Below are 18,688 nucleotides of genomic sequence, written 5' to 3' on the forward strand. Positions count from 1 at the left end.
AGGAGGAGCGAGGGTGAAGCCGGGGCAAAAGGACACAGACTTGATTTTATTATATTCACTGTGGTGGTGGATGATGATGTTATAGGTGGTGGTGAGATGAATTCATTTCATATCTTATGCACAGTCTTTATATATTGATATTTGCTGATTAATTAGCACTTAACACAAAGCTCGGTGTTGGAGCCGCTTAGTCATGAACTGAAGGACAAACATCCGAGTGAGTCAGAGGGATTTATCCTTTACACACACACACATTAAGCATCTGCACAAAATTTCATGGCCGTCCTCCAATGTTTTTTTTTTTTTTTTGGAGTTTTACAGATCGGATGGAAGGAAAATCATTAAAGTTTCAAAATGTGCTTCAGCTTTATCACTGTTCCTGCTCCGTCCGTCTGTCTGGCTCCACCCCACACTTTTCAAACCTGCCATTAACTTTCTGTTTTTTGTTTTGCTTTTGGCTCGGCAACTGCTTCTTCACTGCAAAAACTCAAAATCTTTCCAAGAATATTTGTCTTATTTCTTGTCAAAATGTCTCATTTCTATTCAAAACTTAACTCTTTTCACTAAAAACAACAATCATCACTTAAAAATGAACTTGGTTTTAGATAATTTTAATTTGTTTCAGACAAATTTTCACTTGAAATAAGTAGAAAAAGTTTTGTGCTTGTAATAAGAAAGAAAAACCTGATCCACTATCAGATTTTTCTACTTATTTCAAGTGAAAATATGCTTGAAAGAAGTAAAACATGTCTAAAAACTAGCTACTTTTTAATGTGTTGAGTCTTAGTTCAAGCATAATGAGATTTGTTTTGACTAGAAATTACATTTTGACAAGAAATAAAACAAATATTCTTGCAGTTTTTGCAGTGATCTTTTCACTTAATGTGGAACCCCCCCCCCCAAAAAAAATCAACATGAAGCTGTGTAGTTTCACTCTGCGTAACGACGACAACAACACCATCAACGCCGCTGCCGCTGCCGTCGTAGCCACACGATGGATCAAAGTGAGGAGCCTGAAGCAGAGAGCTCGCAGGCTGCACCGTTGTTATCATAACTGAATACTGACCATATGACATCATCCCCGGGGAGCCCTACATGGACGCACTGCAGCCGGAGCGCTGCTGTCAAATCCAGGGCAAGCAGAGGAGGAAATTTTTAAGTTCTTTCCCATGACCTCAGCAGAGGTCTCCGGGGAGGGAAAGGGAATACTTCCCTTCTCTCTCTGTGTCAGTGTAAAACATGCAGATGATCTGTAAAAATCTACCGACACATCCTCTCACTCACACACACACACACACACACACACACACAACAACCGGCATCCGATTAACTAACGACACGAATTAACTCACAAGCCCCGTTTACGCAAATCGCTTCCTCCACCTCCTCCTACGTGACTCCCACAAGGTGAGTCATGTAGCACCAACATGTACGCAAGAATAAAGGTTTGACAGAGGGTGAGTTACTGTTTCACTACACATCCCATCCTGTGTGTGTGTGCATGTGTGTGTGTGTTTGAGCGTGTTTGAACGTGGTTTTGTGAGCGTCTGCATCACCAATAACAGTCGAATAAACAAAAACCAGCGCAGGATTTGTAATGAGCTGTGACTTATTTGGCTCGGTGAACGCAGCCTGTCGAGATAAGAGAAGCCAAGTACGGCTGAAACTTTAAACGCAGCGTATCTATCTACGGCTGCAGCAGCTGGTAATGCAGTTTCTACTTCTTCTTCTTATTCTTCTGTTTTTTGTTTTGTTTTGTTTTTTTCTGTGGCGGTATCAAGCCGAGCACCGACCCCCACTGACGGGATCACAGCAGCTTTACTGGCTGAAGCAGTTTTCAAACAAAAGGGGTCAGAATCTGAATCCACTGGACGGTTCAGTTCATATCAGCAGCAGCAGCTTCGACTTCCTGCTACACTGCAAAAACTCAAAATCTTTCCAAGAATATTTGTCTTATTTCTTGTCAAAATGTCTCATTTCTAGTCAAAACTAAACTCTTTCCACTTTAAATAAGACTCATCACCTAAAACTTAACTTGTTTTTAGATAATTTTCACTGGTTTCAAACAAATTTTCACTTGAAATAAGTAGAAAAATCTGCCAGTGAAAGCAAGTTTTTTGTGCTCCACTATCAGATTTTTCTACTTATTTCAAGTGAAAATCTGCTTGAAAGAAGTAAAAAGTGTCTAAAAACAAGCTACTTTTTATGTGATGAGTCTTATTTTAGGTATAATGAGATTTGTTTTGACTAGAAATGAGACATTTTGACTAGAAATAGGATAAATATTCTTGTTAAGATATTTGAGTTTTTGCAGTGTAAGACTTTTTTTTTTTTTTTTTACAGTGCACAGTTTAAATCCAGTGTTTTACAGAGACAGCTGAAAAACGGGGTGTTTCAGGAATGACTGATTCCCACCTCATCTTGTTGCTACACCTCTGTGTGACGTGAATGAACGGCTGCAGCATGTTTTCAGCAGAAGAACTGCGTGACCCCGGTGACTCCACCGACTGAAATGTCTAAGATCATCGACTTAATGTGTTTCAGGTTTTCTCCTCTGATCCAGGAAGATGTTGTTGCTGCTGCTGTTGTGGCTTTACGACAAAGTGACACAATCAAAAACATTTACCAGATATCGTTTAACCCTAAATGAACCTGGAAACAGAAGCTCAAGATCCAAGTTTAAAGGGATAGTTCAACATTTTTAGGAAATTGGCCCATTGCCATAATCCCTATAGTCATAGCAGTAGGTTCGTTACCTTTAATTGTCGGTGCAAGCTATTTTTAGAACGGCGGAGCAGAGCCGCGAGCTGCTCAGAGCTACGCTACGGAGGCTCATGGGATTTCTTGGTTTCCCTCATCAAACTCATCAAATACACAATCCAACAACTCCACAACACTCTGGTGGACAAGTTGTGACCTGCACATTCACCACGCTATGAGATAATAACAGAACGTTACCAGACAGAGTTGTTTTAGAGGGAAATTCATGCAAAACCGCTGATGCTCGTTGCCTTCAGGGACAGTTTTTCAGGAAACAGTCTCTGTATTTTCCTCTAAAACAACTCTGTCTGGTAACGTTAAACTATCCCTTTAAGGGAAGATGCACAGTAGCACATTAATAAAATCTTTTAGTATATTTGCTAATTGCTGTGATTTAATTGCTGAGTCTTGCTTCTGACTGTGGTGTGAATAAATCATTTTGGTGCCTTTGACTCGAACAAATCGGCGATTACTGCGCAACTGGGGTGCCGGGGCCGAGGGCCGAGGGCCGAGGGCCGAGCACACGATGTTAAAGAAAAAAAAAAGGAGTTGCCAAGTAATTCCTCAAATCTGTTTCCAGGCTGAAAGGTCTTTGTTTCTCAGATGTGTTTTCTTTTTCCCGGGAGAAGTCATGATTTCTTTTTCCATTATGGCTTGAAAAGATGAAGGCGAGCAGTCAGACAGGATGGCCTGCCAAGTCTCCTCTCATCCTCTCATCATCATCATCATCATCATCATCATCACCATCATCTTCATCACAGAGGATGAAGGTGGTGTCCTACATCCACAATAATATACTACACTCACACACAACAACATTCACTTGCAGAGCGTTTTTACTAAATATTAAATAGTTTATCTTAGTTTTTTTCTATCTGGTCTGAACAATAACTTAGGTATTTGTTTATTCATGGAACATTTATATTTTATTGCATTTTACTTATCTATTTTATGGTACCTTATGTTATTTTATCGTTAACTTTTATGTACTGGGCTGTTGTTTTTAAAGTGCTCTATAAATAAAGTTTGAAACCTGGTAGTCTGAACTTTCATATAAGGAATTGCAATGCATTGTGGGACAGTAGGTGTTCCAAGAATCCCATAAGCAATAAAAGTGAGTTATTTGCACAGTTTAATGTTGTTGTAATACTAAAAGCTTAAAGGTGCAGTGCTGAATATTTCTCTCACATGGAGATCCATCTGATCAGAACCAAAGTTACAGTTTCAGGATCTTGTTCTAATTATAAAGATAATTACGCCAAATTCATGATGCAGAATCAAACAGTTTAAGCCAGGAAACTTTCATGCAAAATTAGATTAGCAAATAACGTAACGCAACCTTTATTTGTTTTGTTTTTTTATGAATGTGTGTGTGTGAGTGAGGAAAACTTACTTCAAAATATCGATTTCTTCTCGACAGCGGTCTGGCTGCAACGAAGCAGCCGACTTCATCTGAATTCCCGTGATACCTACAAAAAAAGGTCCAGACAAGAAAATAAAATAAAAACAACATTATCACTGTAATAATCACATCTGCCAAACACAAGAAGAGGAAACGCTGCAGCATGAAAACCCTTATGACTAACAGATGTCTCCGGTTTGACCCCCTCAGTGTTGTTATTGCTCATCATCATCATCATCATGGTCTCTGATACCTGAGCACGTCTCCGTCCCTCAGCATCCGTTTGAGCCGCTCCTTGTATCGAACCGCTCGCACCTCGCGGATCTCACGGATTCGCCTCCTCCAGTTGAGGAAGCGATAATGAAGGTTGATGTCGTCCATGTCTGAAAAACCATCCCAGTCTGGAAAACAAAACACCGCGAAGACGAAGAGCCTCAGAGACAGAAAAACAAGCAGCAGCAGCGAACGTTAAATTATTGTTCTACAGAAAGAAACTGACATGAAAACACACGGAAACTGAAACAGGATTTGTAAAAAAAAAAATTTTGGGGGGGGGGGTTTGGACTGTGGAACAGTTTGGTTGAAGAGTTAAAACAATCTCCAAACAATAAATCGGTTTAAAAGAAAATACAAAGAACATGTGTTTCGCGGTTACAGGTAGAGCTGGGCCATATGGGGAAAAAAAAGATAATCAGACGATAATGATATATGTATCTGTATGTGCAATCTGTATTTTATTGTGTTTTGTATTGTGAGTGTTGGGACTACAGATGGAAATTAGCCCTAGGGCTAAATCTAGTACAACCATCTTTTCATTGTTTTTCAACTGACTAATGGTATTGTACACTGTCCTGTTTCAATAAACTAAACTACTTCCTACATATCCCGATATGAATCAAATCACTTGCACCAAAATGGCTGCATCGAGCGGCTACAGTTGAACCAGAAGTGGAAATGATGCATTATTTCAATTTTTAAGCTCATACAGTTCGCATTCACACACATTTGTTTTCACTCTGGTCCAAACACCACACCACTGGCAAAGCATCATGTTTCCATGACGACTGACCGGAAAACACATGTTGTACGCCATGTTTACATGAGTGAGTCCTCATTGTAAAAAATGAAACTCTGAGAAGTAACTTTAACTTCAACTTTAACATTTAGACACAGCGCTGGTCGTTTTATTTACTTTAATATGGTTTGTATTTACCACTCTCTGCAGATAGTAGATTTTGAGAATGAAGCTGCAGGAACAAACGGACCAGTGCTGACCGGGGTGCAGCCGCTTTCACACAACAGACGGACAGCGCCATAGTTCAACTGAAGCCGAGAACTGCTACTCTGTGGTTTTGCGCATGCGCAGAGCCGATTTTCCAAGTTTCATTTCCACGCCCATATTTATTTGAAACCCTGTAAGAAGTTCAGATAGCATGTAGCCTAGATTGCACACTGGCCTTGAAATTAAATTTTGAATAATTATCAATAATACGACATGCACTGTGTTGTATCATCGTTAATCACTTGATTTGCATGCGTTACGTAAATTTCTTTTTTTCTTTACATGTAACGTTGATTTTCTAGCATTTGGCAACATGTTAACATCATCATTAACAGTGAAAAATATCCTTAAAATCCTCATTCTATTTGCTTTTATCCTTTCAAAGTTAGAAAGTCGAAATTGGAATTGGAATTTGATGAAGAAATTTTAAAAGGGCCGGCGTGGCAGCAGCAGTAGCTCCCAGTGGCTGCAAGAGATTTGCTGTGAGATGTTCTTCCGTGTTTACATCAAACATCTGATGGTTTACGACCAACCAACATCTTGCAGCAAATCAACAGAGCCACTGGGAGCTGCTGCTACAACAAGGAAAAAAACAGATCAGATCAATTTTTTCTGAACAACTTCTCCATGTGGCGGCTTCAGGACACTTGGGTCAGTACAGACGAGCAGTATGGAGGTATCTGGATGTTTCATAGTGTGTGTTTTGGACCATTCAAAAACTCCTAAAGAGTTTTGATGACTCTGAAAAGTTCTCTAAACCCTTCCTTGGTATGACGGTGAGGAGATGATTGGTGAATTAGCAATTTTGGGTGAAGTATCCCTTTAAGGGAGCAGCGATAGATTCTTGTACAGACAGACTCCATAAGTCTCGACTCCTTTTTGAACATGAGCTTTCTTTCTTTCTTTGCTGTTGTTGCTTATCTGTCATGTTATTTCTCTCATCAATCGATCGATTAAAAAACGTGATTTAACGTAAAAAAGAAAATTCACTTTAACTTCAGTGACGTTTCCACTGTTGACGCACACAACAGTCGTGATAAACAACCCGGCAACAATTAAATGTCAGGCTGAGAGCAAACATCTCTGACCACAACATGGTTACCACTGTTGCCTGACAACAACAAGAAGAAGAGGAGGAAGAAGAAGAGGAGGAGAAGGCCGGGGTTTGATCCTCAGGCCAAACCCTTTGTGTTTGCTTTTGTGTTTTTCCATTTACGTTTAATCCCACATTCCTGAGACAAGCAAAGGCCTGGACACTGAGAGTCGGCTGCCAAGAGGCATCAACGTGAGCGTGTGTGTGTGTGTGTGTGTGTGTGTGTGTGTGTGTGTGTGTGTGTGTGTGTGTGTGTGTGTATGTGTGATGGTCAGGTAACTCCCCAGTCGGTGTGATCTGGGACTGACTCAGGCTTAAACCAGATCTCCTGTTAACGTCAGAGAGTGTGTGGAGTCACACACACACACAAAAGTGTTGTTGAATATTTGACTTCCGGTTTTGCAACTGATGGAAACTTAAATCACAAACTAATTAATCTCACATTTTCAGATCGGAAAAAAAAACGTTTTAAACACCCACCAGTGCAGCTGTGAGTGTCTGGTTTTAAACCTTTGTTTCATTCAGGAAAACACAAAAAAAAGACAATTCTTTACTTTTTTTTAAAGATAAATCAACACAAGATCAAACTACAGCGTTCTTTGACCTTCTGACCTTTTCTTCACTAAACTGGAAAAACTACATTAAAGGGACAACAAGGAGTTTCTCCAGCAGCAGAACGAAAAATTCTGTGACAATAAAAAAGTCTCATATTAATGTGGATGAATCTACGTAACCCACACTTGTTAATCGCTCAATTTTCGATAAATATATCGTTTTGTCTCTATTGTTATTTTGTTATTATTAGTGGTGGCGGAAATGCTGGGCGAGCCGACCAGCGTTTCTTTCGGTTTCGCGGACGCTGCCCGGCGAGTCATGAGAATAACGCCGCCGAATCGCCGTTTATGGTCGGAACTACGACGGTATCTGATCGTCTTCGAACCTCTGACTTTAATTCTTTATGAATGAAAACATTCTTGGCAAGACGTCCATCTTGCGCCGGTCCAAGAATTTCACCGTGCGCGTGCAGGCTCATAGTAAATGTAGTAGGAAACACTTCGCTTTCCAAAACTCCTCGTTGTCCCTTTAAGACGAACCACACATTAGTAACTGAGTACTCAGTCAGTACTGTATTTCTGTGCAGGAACACACCCTCGTTTCAACTACAACAACATTATTAGAAAAGTTGTTCATGAAATTCACATCGTGAAGAAAAAAACGTTCGTTATGAAAGTGCAACAGAGAAATTGTGTGATTGTGGTTCAATGTTTAAAATCCATTAGAAAAACATATAAATGCTGGTCAATAAACTTGCATATAGAAAATTGAATATCATTAAAGGGATAGTTCAATACTTTGGCAAATTCGCCTATTGCCATAATCACCACGCTATGAGATAATCATGTAACATTAGAGACAGAGTTGTTTTAGAGGCAAATGCAGCCGGAACTACATTCCAGAAATGGCTGCCGCTGGGCGGAGGGATTTCAAAAGAACAAAGTAGTTCAGAGTATTTGCTTCATGTGTTGTAGCGTTACATAATGTTACCCGACTATCTCATAGCGTGGTGAATGTGCAGGTCACAACTTGTTTTGGAGTTGTTGGACTGTGTATTTGATGAGTTTGATGAGGGAAACATAGAAATACCATGAGCATGAGCCTCCATTGTGTTCACTGAGCAGCTCACGTCTCTGCCCCGCCGTTCTCAAAACAACATGCACCGATAATTAAAGGTGATGAACCTACTGCTGTGACTATAGGGATTATAGTGAGAGGAGGATCTGACTAAATGTTGGACTATCCCTTTAACATTTATATTAACACCTGAGGCCGATCTGTTTCGATACCTGCCTCAGATGCTGTTGAAAATGCCGGCATCGGTATCGGTCATCACTGATCCGGGAATCAGGAATCTGTTGAAACCAGTTAGCTCCGTTAACTCTGACTAACGCGTCGCACCGGGACTCAGTTCTTCAGCTACAGTCGAACTCCGTTTGTTATGTGGACACAGCCGGATCTCAATTCACTCCGAAAAAAAAAAGGCTCCCATGGTTAGCTGGGCAGCCACGCTTTCATTTTCTATTATTTGCAGAGAGTTGAAAATACAAACGATATAAAATGTATAACCTGTGTATTTGTTTTTTTTTTTTTAAAGTATATTTTTCGGCTTTTTGCCTTTATTTGATAGTGATGACAGTAGAGATAGACAGGAAATGGGGAGGCAGAGAGAGGGGGAATGACACGCAGGAAAGGTCTGCCCGACGCGGGATTCGAACCGGGGACGCCTGCGGCGAGGACTGTAGCCTCTACATGGGGCGGCCGCTCTACCCACTGCGCCACGCACCGCCCCATAACCTGTGTATTTGTATCTCCGTTGTTAAAGTTTAGAGTTTCATTTTTACAAATCGCGAGTCATGGAAACAAGATGTACCACGCATCTGCGAACGGTACGAACTGAAAAACTAAACAATTTATCATTTTCACACGTGTTTAAAACACCCATTGAGGCTGCACTAATGCACTTTTTAAGGAATCGTTATCTATTCCTACATTTATATTTGATCTTCTTCAGTTGTGTCCGACTGTCAAAATAGACAATCAAAGAAAGTTAAATGTCTCTTTGTACTGTATTCATTCATGTTCTTTATAAAGGGATTAACCTGGACCAAGCCTTACAACTATAACGATCATGTCACATCCATGCAGCCTTGTAATAATATATATAATGTTATTTTTTAATAACACGCTGGTATCAGTATCAGTATCAGTATCCGTATCAGGAGGTAATAATGTTGTGGGAACATCTCTAAGCTGAGGTGAAGTTTTGTGTCGGTATCTCGGTTCAGGTTCATTAAAACCTCCTCTGTTTCCACTGAAGTGGGTGAAGTCGGTGTTTCATGACCACATTCTGCCATGATAACACAAACTACACACACACACACACACACACACATACACACAATGAAAACAAAACCAACTGCAGCATGGTGTTGCTGTTGCAGCTTTTCTCAGTTACTTTAGTTGAGATGTGACAAGGTTTTTGTTTTGGACCTGGTCTGAAAAAAACACTTTTACCACAACTGAAAAAATCTGAAGCAACATTTCTCCGGCCTCGATGAACCTGATCCTGGTCTGGACTCGGCCTGATGCTCCGACACCTTCACACACCTAATACACCTGGAACTGATACCGACAGGTAACAACAGGATCTGCAGCTAAACCTTGTGGTTCGTCCATCAATTTGTCAGCTCATAAATTAGTCCAATAAATGCCAAAACTACAAATAGTCAAATCACATAGCTATAGCTGTCTCAACAAATTCTGTGTTTGACGTGTGATTAACAGCTATTTGGTATTTTTATGCAAATTACTTCACGATAAGCAATTAATCAATCATCAGAGTAACTGATGACTACTTTCTGTTTGTCCATTCATCTCTACACTGACATACTGTGTGTGCATTGTGTTTTGTTATTCTGACGTTAGGCCTACATTCATTTCATCATATATTCATATTCAGAAATGGGCCCCTATGCAGAATAACTAACTGAGTGGTCTAAATAACTACATAATAAATGGCCTTCTGTTAATTATAGTAATTAATCTAATCACATTTTATCCTAATACTGAATAATAACTCACTTCAATAACACTTTAAATGCATAATTATTACTTGTACCAACATGTTTTGCACAGTTAGCACTTAAACATATAAATAGTGAGCACTTCCTCCACCTTTACAGTTACATGTGTGTTCGTGTGTGTCATGTGTTGGGCTTTTCCCCCGTGTGTGTCAGGTTATGACGTAATAAGTGTGACTCAGGTAGCTAAACGCACCTTTACAGTTCTGTCGTTCAAGAGTGTATTGTGTTTGTTTGTTTATTTATTCATTTATTTTTAACTTAAACTCAATCAAAGTTGGATGATGACTCACTGAAACCGGTTTATTGTTTCGCTTTAAAAAAAAAAAAAGAGAGAGAGAGAGAGCGAAAGAGAGAAGAGAGAATCGATTCGTCCTAAAAACATGAGCAGTGAAAAACAAACAAACAGCGGCCTTAACGGAAAGTGACTAAATAATAAACCAGTTGAGGCTTAAACTCGGTGATTTATTTCAAATTACGTGGATAAAATAAACGAACTATTGCCTCATATTTTCACTTGTTTGCGTGTTCACTTGCACGATGTAGTAATTTCCGAGCGCCCCTCGAACGCAGCATCGCATTAGCCGAACTGCAGGCAGTGACTGTGTTGGCCGGTTTAGCTGCTCAGCGTCTTAACGTTGTCGCTTTGTTTTGGTTAATAAAACAACCGTGAAAACGTGAATGTAGCTCACACAACAAACTGTCCGAAGCCTCCGTTTTGTCTTACGTTGGTTCCTTACTGTGTTAAAACTTGTAACGCTTCGTCCTCCGGCTTTTTTTTTTCCTTCCAGTTTTGTAAGGAGCTTGAAGTCTGTCACTTTTTTTATGTCCAACCTGCGCCGCCGGAAGTCCCGCCCCCTCTCACTGCTCTCAGCCAATCAGAGCCGAGGAAAACACAAACCCGCTGAGGCCTTTAACCTGTGCGCTGCCGACTGGGAGTGTGTGAGTGTTACTAACACAGCTCGTGTTTGACCTGCACCTATGACCTGCACACACACATCAACCTGAAATTATAAGCACAGAAAGAAACCTATTTTTATTTTACATAATAAAAATAACAAACGGTATGTATATAGCACCTTCCTTAACATAGTTAGTTACAAGGTGCTTGTGCAGATAAAAAATAATGTGAAAACAGAGACTTAAAGCAGAAGTAAGCGGAATGTTTGTGTTAATATAAGTCTTAAATAGTTATATCTTCCGACAGCAATCACTTATATAGAGTGTTTGGTCCGAAACACGGGTCTGTCAGTCACTCTGCTCTGCTGTAAGCCGAGGAGAAAACTTTCCTTGTATCCTACAACCTTTATCCAATGAGGATAGGGACGAGGGCGGGGACTGCTAACTCCATCGGCTGACAAGAAGTTAGCCAAAACGACCGGATCGCTTACTTCTGCTTTAAACAAACAGCACAACCATTGAAAAGTCAAATAAAGTAAGTAAAAGCCCAGTACAAATGCCTGACAATCAAAGAACTGGTGCACAACTGGTCACCTAAAGTGTTAAAAATACCTTTTTTTGTGGTAATAAATTACCTTTTAAAAGATGGTGTTAAAATTAAATGAGAGGCAGGAATAGATGAATATTTGTAAATTAAAGTAGAAAATCATCACGAGATTCTTCATGAGTTCTGATCAGAAGAGACTTCAAGGTGTTGGAAGGAATTTTCATACTTTTTATATACGGTCACATTGTTTATATAGATTAAATATCATTAACATTTATGGTTATGTAGATATTTTTGAAGCCAGGGGTCAGGTACATCATGTAGCCTACACTACACATGCACATTTTACTAGCCTATATGTTATCCATGTTTTGAACATATATCCTCATATAGATGTTTATATTGTTGTAATATTAAGTGTCACACATATGGCAACTTTGAACTTTGAACTTGACGTTATAATAAACCAAACAAACTCAGCTTATTGTCAAACCCACTAACAGGAAGCTGTCTGCACAACTTCTAAAGTTAAAGCCCCAGACCAGTCCGTCACTTTATCGTGCCCCCTGGAAACACTTGTTCTGTTGTGTTGTGAGTTTGTTGTTGTGAGCTCACGTGTTTGTCAAATTGATGAATCTGTTTTCTGAATTTGTTTCATGTTTGTGTCTTTGCAGTGTGTTGAGCCCTCAGGGCCACCGAAGGTCACTGTTGGAAGACTCTTTCTTTCTTTCTGTTGTCTCTGAGGACGGATGTTTGACTCCTTCCTGACTGGTGAGTGGAAATTAAACAACACTCTACAACAACACGTCTCAAACCTTTTCTCTGTCTAATTTTATCTAATATCAATGAATCTGAATAATTCTCTGTTGCTCATCCTGTTGATGAATCAGCAAATGAGTTCATCTTTACACATTTCACACACCGAACTACGACACAATATTATGATGTAAACTTTGCAGAAAATTGACATGACAAAAACTTTATTGATAAAAAAAAGCAGGATACGACCGCAGCGTCCAATAAGTTGTAAGTTTACTTCACCGAAACAGTTAAGAATTAGTGAACAGCTTCTGTGTTGTTACTGTACATGAGTAATATCAGACACTGTACTCTATTACCAGAGATGAAGAGGTCAGGTATGGTAAACCTCAGGTAAGAGGAGGACGAGCTGCCAGATCTCTGCCATCCTGTTTTCTAATTTAATGTGTTTGTGACTCATTCGAGGTGGAATTTACAGGGTGGGACTTTTTAGCCTCGTGGCTATTAATGTCTTAGTCATCAAGGCCTGAGTGGCACTCCTTCAGCCGTCAGCTCCTCTGAACCTTTAGCCCCGCAGTTACAGACTCTGTAAATCCACTCTGTCAGCACAGCGTTTGTTTCCTCTGTTTCTATTTAAAGAAAAGTCATAATGTCAAAAACAAGGGCAAAAGGTGGAAGGAACCTGATCGAGTGTTTGACTCCCGGGTGTTTCAACTTTTCCATAGTTGCCTCATTCAGAGGCAAAAAAAAAAGAACTCATGTGAACGTTTTTAATCAGAGTTTTTTTTTTTTTTTTAACAGATTGTTGAGTCAAGACTTTTACTGGGTTCAGTTTTGAATATGTTTCATATATTATATAATAAATACACTACAGATTTCATCTTCTCTTATCTTCTCTTATATGTTATGTTATTTTATCTTATCTTGTCTTATATGTTATGTTATGTTATGTTATGTTATTTTATCTTAACTTATCTTGTCTTGTCTTATCTTATGTAAACTTAACTTATCTTATATGTTATGTTATTTTATCTTAACTTATCTTATATCTTATCTTGTGTTATGTTATGTTAACTTATCTCATCTTATATCTTATATCTATATTTATATTATCTTGTCTTATCTTATAGCTTATCTTGTGTTATGTTATTTTATCTTAACTTATCTTATCTTATTTTATCTTATCTTATCTTGTCTTGTCTTATCTTATATGTTATGTTATTTTATCTTAACTTATCTTGTCTTATCTTATATCTTATCTATCTTGTGTTATGTTATGTTATGTTATGTTATCTTAACTTATCTTATATGTTATGTTATCTTATGTTATCTCATCTCATCTTATCTCAAATGTTATAAAATCACAGTACACACAGTACTTTTGCACGTCATTCTTCTCAACTTCAGCTATTAGTCACTGATATTATGATATAAGACAGATTTTATTACATTTCAGGAATAGAAATCACATTATTTATAACGACCAGCCATCTTTTTTGTTGTGGTTGTTCAAACAAACATCATCAACAACATATAAAAAAAAAAACACATGTGAAAGTGTCACTTCTGGAGAAAAACGACCCTCAAACAGAGACAGAGACAGAGAGATAGTGTGAGAGATAGTGAGTGAGAGGGGGAGAGAGAGCAAAAGGGGAAGTATAAGCAGCAATCGGTGGAGAAAACATTACTGTCCCGCAGGATGACAAACAACAAATGGTATGAGCATGCGTGAGTGTGTGAGTGTGTATGTGTCAGAGACAAGGGGAAACGGGGTGTGCTCTGCTGTGTGGAAATAAGACGGAAAGCTAACATTCTCCATCATCATACGTACCCTCCCATACCTTTCCCCCGCCGGTTTGGGCTCTTTAAAAGCTGCTGCCAGTGGCGTCTGTCAGCCTCATTATCACTTTGTCTTGGCTTGAGGGAATTATATAACCCTTTGACACACACACACACACACACATACAGACAAACTGCAGCCTGTGTGTGCAACTAAACAGAGATAGTGCAACAACAACCAACAAAAAAAACCCCAAAAAAACCCAGAGGGAGCTAAGAGAGTTAAGAGTAGGACGTCTCAGAGGCTGGACTCTTGAACATCTGTCAGAGAGAGGGGGGACAGACAACTCTTACAGTGTAAGATGCTTCTGTCTTTAAACATCCTGGTGCTGCTCCTCCTGCAGCCGGCTCTGTCCAGCCCAACGCGCCGGACCACAGCGTCCAGAGGATGTCCAGCAGCTGCAGCCTGCAAAGCAAAGTCCTCACAGCAGCAGCAGCAGCAGCAGCAGCAGCAGCCGTCGCCCTCGGCCACCGCCACCGCTGCTGATCTCAACGCCACGGCCACGGCCCCGGCTCTGGGAGAACGCTGTGGGGTCTACACGCCGAGCTGCGCCCACGGTCTGCGCTGCGCCCCCCCGGACGGCGAGCCCAGGCCTCTGCGAGCGCTGCTGGAGGGCAGAGGAGTCTGCAGCAACGCCAGCAGCGCCAACCCCACCGTGCACACCAACACTGCAGGTAAGTGTGTGTGCACGTCAACGCATGAATGAAGCAGAGCTGTGTTGTTTGTTTTTTATTTTCACTGCAAAAACTCAAAATCTTACCAAGAATATTTGTCTTATTTCTTGTCAAAATGTCTCATTTCTAGTCAAAACTAATCTCTTTCCACTTTAAATAAGACTCATCACCTAAAAATTAACTTGTTTTTAGATAATTTTCACTTGTTGTAGTAGAATAATCTGCCAGTGAAAGCAGGTTTTTTTGTGCTTGTAATAAGAAAGAAAAACTTGCTCCACTATCAGATTTTTCTACTTATTTCAAGTGAAAATATGTTTGAAATAAGTAAAAACTGTCAAAAACAAGCTACTTTTTATGTCATGTTTCTTATTTGTAGGTATAATGAGATTTGTTTTGACTAGAAATGAGACATTTTGACTAGAAATAAGACAAATATTCTTGGTAAGATTTTGAGTTTTTGCAGTGTTCTTACTTGTTTTGGCAAAGTTTCATCCTCACTGTCTCTCTCTACTACTACCGTGTTATCTGTCATATAACAGTCAGGTTTATCTTGTTCCAACTTCACATTTTTAATTCCTGTGAGGTCTGAAAAACTCATAGACATAGGGATAACTTACACTACAGCATCGAGGCACCTATATACACTGCAACCTCAACAAAAAACAATTGAAAAACATGCAAAATGATGTGTTTTTCTGGACTTTTGCTTCCTGTGTGAAACACTGTCACATCCTCGGGCCTCGTTAATCCTTCAAATGAATCGATCTGAGATGGAAACTCTGCTCCAAACTAAAAAAAAAAGCTCCACGTTAAGGTCGTAACTTGAGCGGCAGATCATCGTTTCTAAACAAGTTTTTATTTTCTTACTTGTTTTGGCAGAGTTTCATCCTCACCGTCTCTCTGTCTCTCTGACATGATCACGAGTTTGTGATAGTCAGGAGGAAATCTGAGCAGAGAAACACCCTTGTTTTTTACTCACTGAGAGGTTGTTTTTTTGTTTTTTTCCCCCCCTTTTCCATGGCTCAACTGCTGCCGAGTTCTGCACAAGCTGAGATAGAGAACATCAGAAAACAGGAGATATGGCGATGAAAAAACAAAAGAAAACAGATCCTTTTATGGCTCAGTAGAACCAACACACACTGATCCTGCACTGCTACTGTGTTATCTGTCATATAACAGAGCGTGAAGGAGCCTCACTATCAAGTCTTGTTCATCTTGTTCCAACTTCACATTTTTAATTCCCGTTTCTGATTCCAGATCCTGCACCGACTGAGAATCCAGAGGAGGTAAGAAAACAAAAATCCTTGTTCTTCTGCTTCTGCTTCTTCTGCTTCAGTGCAGCCGTTGCATCTGCAGCCTGGAGTCAGACCGACGAGTCGACGACGTGCACTTACATGTTTTCTTCTGTGTTGTGTTGTGTTGTGTTCATGTGTTTTTGTTGAACTTCCTCCACAGGCTCCGTGCCGTAAGCTGCTGACGACACTGATCCAGGGTCTGGATGCACATTTATTCAAGTCCAACCACGACATCTACATGCCCAACTGTGACAAGCGCGGCTTCTTCAGGAAGAAGCAGGTGAGCGAGCGTCAACCAACCTGAATAATGAAGTTGTGGAGAAGTTGTGGAGGAGATGTAGGTTGTGTTTGATCTTATTGTATGTGTGTGTGTGTGTGTGTGTGTGTGTGTGTGTGTGTGTGTGTGTGTGTGTGTGTGTGTGTGTGTGTGTGTGTGTGTGTGTGTGTTTGTTTGTTGAAAAAGCAGGGGATGTTGGTGTAAGCCAGCAGGTGGACAGGCAAACCGGATGTAATTGATATGATTACATCCGGTTTGCCTTGCTTTTTCTTTTAGTTTTTAGTATGTTTTTATTTGAACTTGTATTATAAGTATTTTAAACTATTTATTGCACCCCGCACTTTCTTTCTTTCTTTCTTTCTCTTCTCTTGGATATGTTTGCCTTTGTTACTGTCTTAGTATATGTTATGTACTGGGCAGTGGTGGACAGTAACGGAGTAAATTTACTTGAGTACTGTATTTAAGTGCATATCCAGAGGATTTGTACTTTACTTGAGTATTAGATTTCTTTGGTACTTATTACTCTTACTTGAATACATTTCCAAGACAAATATTTTTACTTTTACTCGAGTTAATTTCTAGGAAGGCTGAAAAGTACTTACTTTCAGGTCTGCTCTTTTTTTTTTTTTTTTTTCTAAAATCCTATTGGACACAAGCTGTGTTTGTCAAAGAAGGAAACCCTAACCCCTAAAAGCAGCACATCAGTGCAGCTGGTTTCAAAGAGTTAATTCTCAGAAACAAGAGTTAAAAGGTCCTTAAATTCATTTAGAAAAAATTATAGTAATTCATTGATGTGAAAAATAAGAAATATACTCTTACTCTTACTCTTACCTAAAGTAAATTTAAAAGCATGTACTTTTGGATACTTACCGTAAGTACCTTTAAAAGCAAGTACTTTTTTACTCTTACTCGAGTAACATGTCGACTGAGCTACTTTTACTTGTAACAAAGTCAATTTTGACCAGTAGTATTTGTACTCTTACTCAAGAACTGCGGTTGAGTACTCTGTCCATCTCTGGTACTGTGTATGTACGTATGTACTGTATTGCATGTACAGTACAAGGCAGCTGTTACAACTCCCTTGCCCAAGACAAACTTCCCCTTGTGTGGGACAAAATAACAAGTTCATTTAAATTTGATGATTTGATTTGATTTGTGCACAGTGTTGGTCGTCTCGAGGGAAGCAGCGTGGGAAGTGTTGGTGTGTGGATGAGAACGGCATGCCGCTGCTGTCCTCGGCAACCAAACAGAAAGGCTGCTGAGGACGCAGAGAGGCCGGAGGAGACTGCAGCAGTGTGACACCAAGAAGATGAAGGAAGGAAGGAAGGAAGGAAGGAAAGGAAGGAAAGGAAAGGAAAGGAAAAGAAGGAAAGGAAAGGAAAAGGACATCACCATCACCATCATCACAACCATCACACACACTCACGAGTCCACACAGGAAGTGAGAAACTCTCCATCTGCACAGAAGCAGCAGCTCTGTCTCTCCACCAATCAGCATCAGTCTCAGAGTCTCTCCACCAATCAGCATCAGTCTCAGAGTCTCTCCACCAATCAGCATCAGTCTCAGAGTCTCTCCACCAATCAGCATCCGTCTCAGAGTCAGGTGTTAACTTTGTCTCCTTGCGCCCTCTACTGAACATATCAAGACCAAGAGTTTAATTCATCCTGTCGTCCTTCTGGGTCAAGTTGACCCAATCTGTTCTTTCCTTCCTTTCTCCCTTCATTCTTTCCTTTCCTTTACTTTATTTGTTTATTTGGGTGGGACAATGCACATCAATGAACATATAAAAACATGTAAATGTGCCGGATTATAGCAGCAATGCTAATTTCCATCAATTACAATCCCTTTTCCCTTCCTTCCTTCCTTCCTTCCTTCCTTCCTTCCTTCCTTCCTTCCTTCCTTCCTTCCTTCCTTCCTCCCTCCCTCCCTCCCTTCCTTCCTTCCTTCCTTCCTTCCTTCCTTCCTTCCTTCCTTCCTTCCTTCCTTCCTCTTTTGATCCACTTGACCTGATCTGTTCCCTCCCTCCCTCCATCTTTCTTTCCTTTCCTTTCCCTTCCTTCTTTCCCTTCTTCCTTCCTTCTTCTTCCTTCCTTGAACAAATCTGTTCTCTCCCTCCCTCCATCTTTCTTTCCTTTCCCTTCCTTCCCTTCTTCCTTCCTTGAACAAATCTGTTCTCTCCCTCCATCTTTCTTTCCTTTCCCTTCCTTCTTTCCCTTCTTC

At 40.1% G+C, this 18,688-nt stretch overlaps 2 protein-coding genes across 3 annotated transcripts in view; one reads left to right on the plus strand and one right to left on the minus strand.

The window, feature by feature from the left end:
* Nucleotides 1-11,036, minus strand: part of LOC146986798 (SPRY domain-containing protein 3-like) — a 51,277-nt gene extending 40,241 nt beyond the window's left edge. The window contains exons 1-3 of one of the 2 annotated variants that reach the window (XM_085775675.1): nucleotides 10,916-11,036; nucleotides 4,416-4,563; nucleotides 4,154-4,229 (exon numbers count right to left, since the gene is read on the minus strand). In XM_085775675.1, the coding sequence (XP_085631801.1) occupies nucleotides 4,154-4,229; nucleotides 4,416-4,543 (204 nt within the window). In that variant the 5' untranslated portion in view covers nucleotides 4,544-4,563; nucleotides 10,916-11,036. Of the gene's footprint in view, nucleotides 1-4,153; nucleotides 4,230-4,415; nucleotides 4,564-10,902 lie in introns of both variants that reach the window. The other variant, XM_085775676.1, reaches the window with a different exon arrangement.
* A 3,000-nt stretch (nucleotides 11,037-14,036) lies between these two features.
* On the plus strand, nucleotides 14,037-17,821 carry LOC146986799 (insulin-like growth factor-binding protein 6). Its single transcript, XM_085777968.1, has 4 exons — nucleotides 14,037-14,895; nucleotides 16,153-16,181; nucleotides 16,351-16,470; nucleotides 17,631-17,821. Exons 1-4 carry the CDS (start codon nucleotides 14,523-14,525, stop codon nucleotides 17,727-17,729), a joined length of 621 nt encoding a protein of 206 aa, XP_085634094.1. The 5' UTR covers nucleotides 14,037-14,522; the 3' UTR covers nucleotides 17,730-17,821.
* Nucleotides 17,822-18,688: the final 867 nt, after the last annotated feature.

Source organism: Trachurus japonicus, chromosome 5 (assembly GCF_045865225.1).
Source record: "Trachurus japonicus isolate A0001 chromosome 5, Traja_1.0".
In the NCBI taxonomy this organism is placed as follows: domain Eukaryota; kingdom Metazoa; phylum Chordata; class Actinopteri; order Carangiformes; family Carangidae; genus Trachurus; species Trachurus japonicus.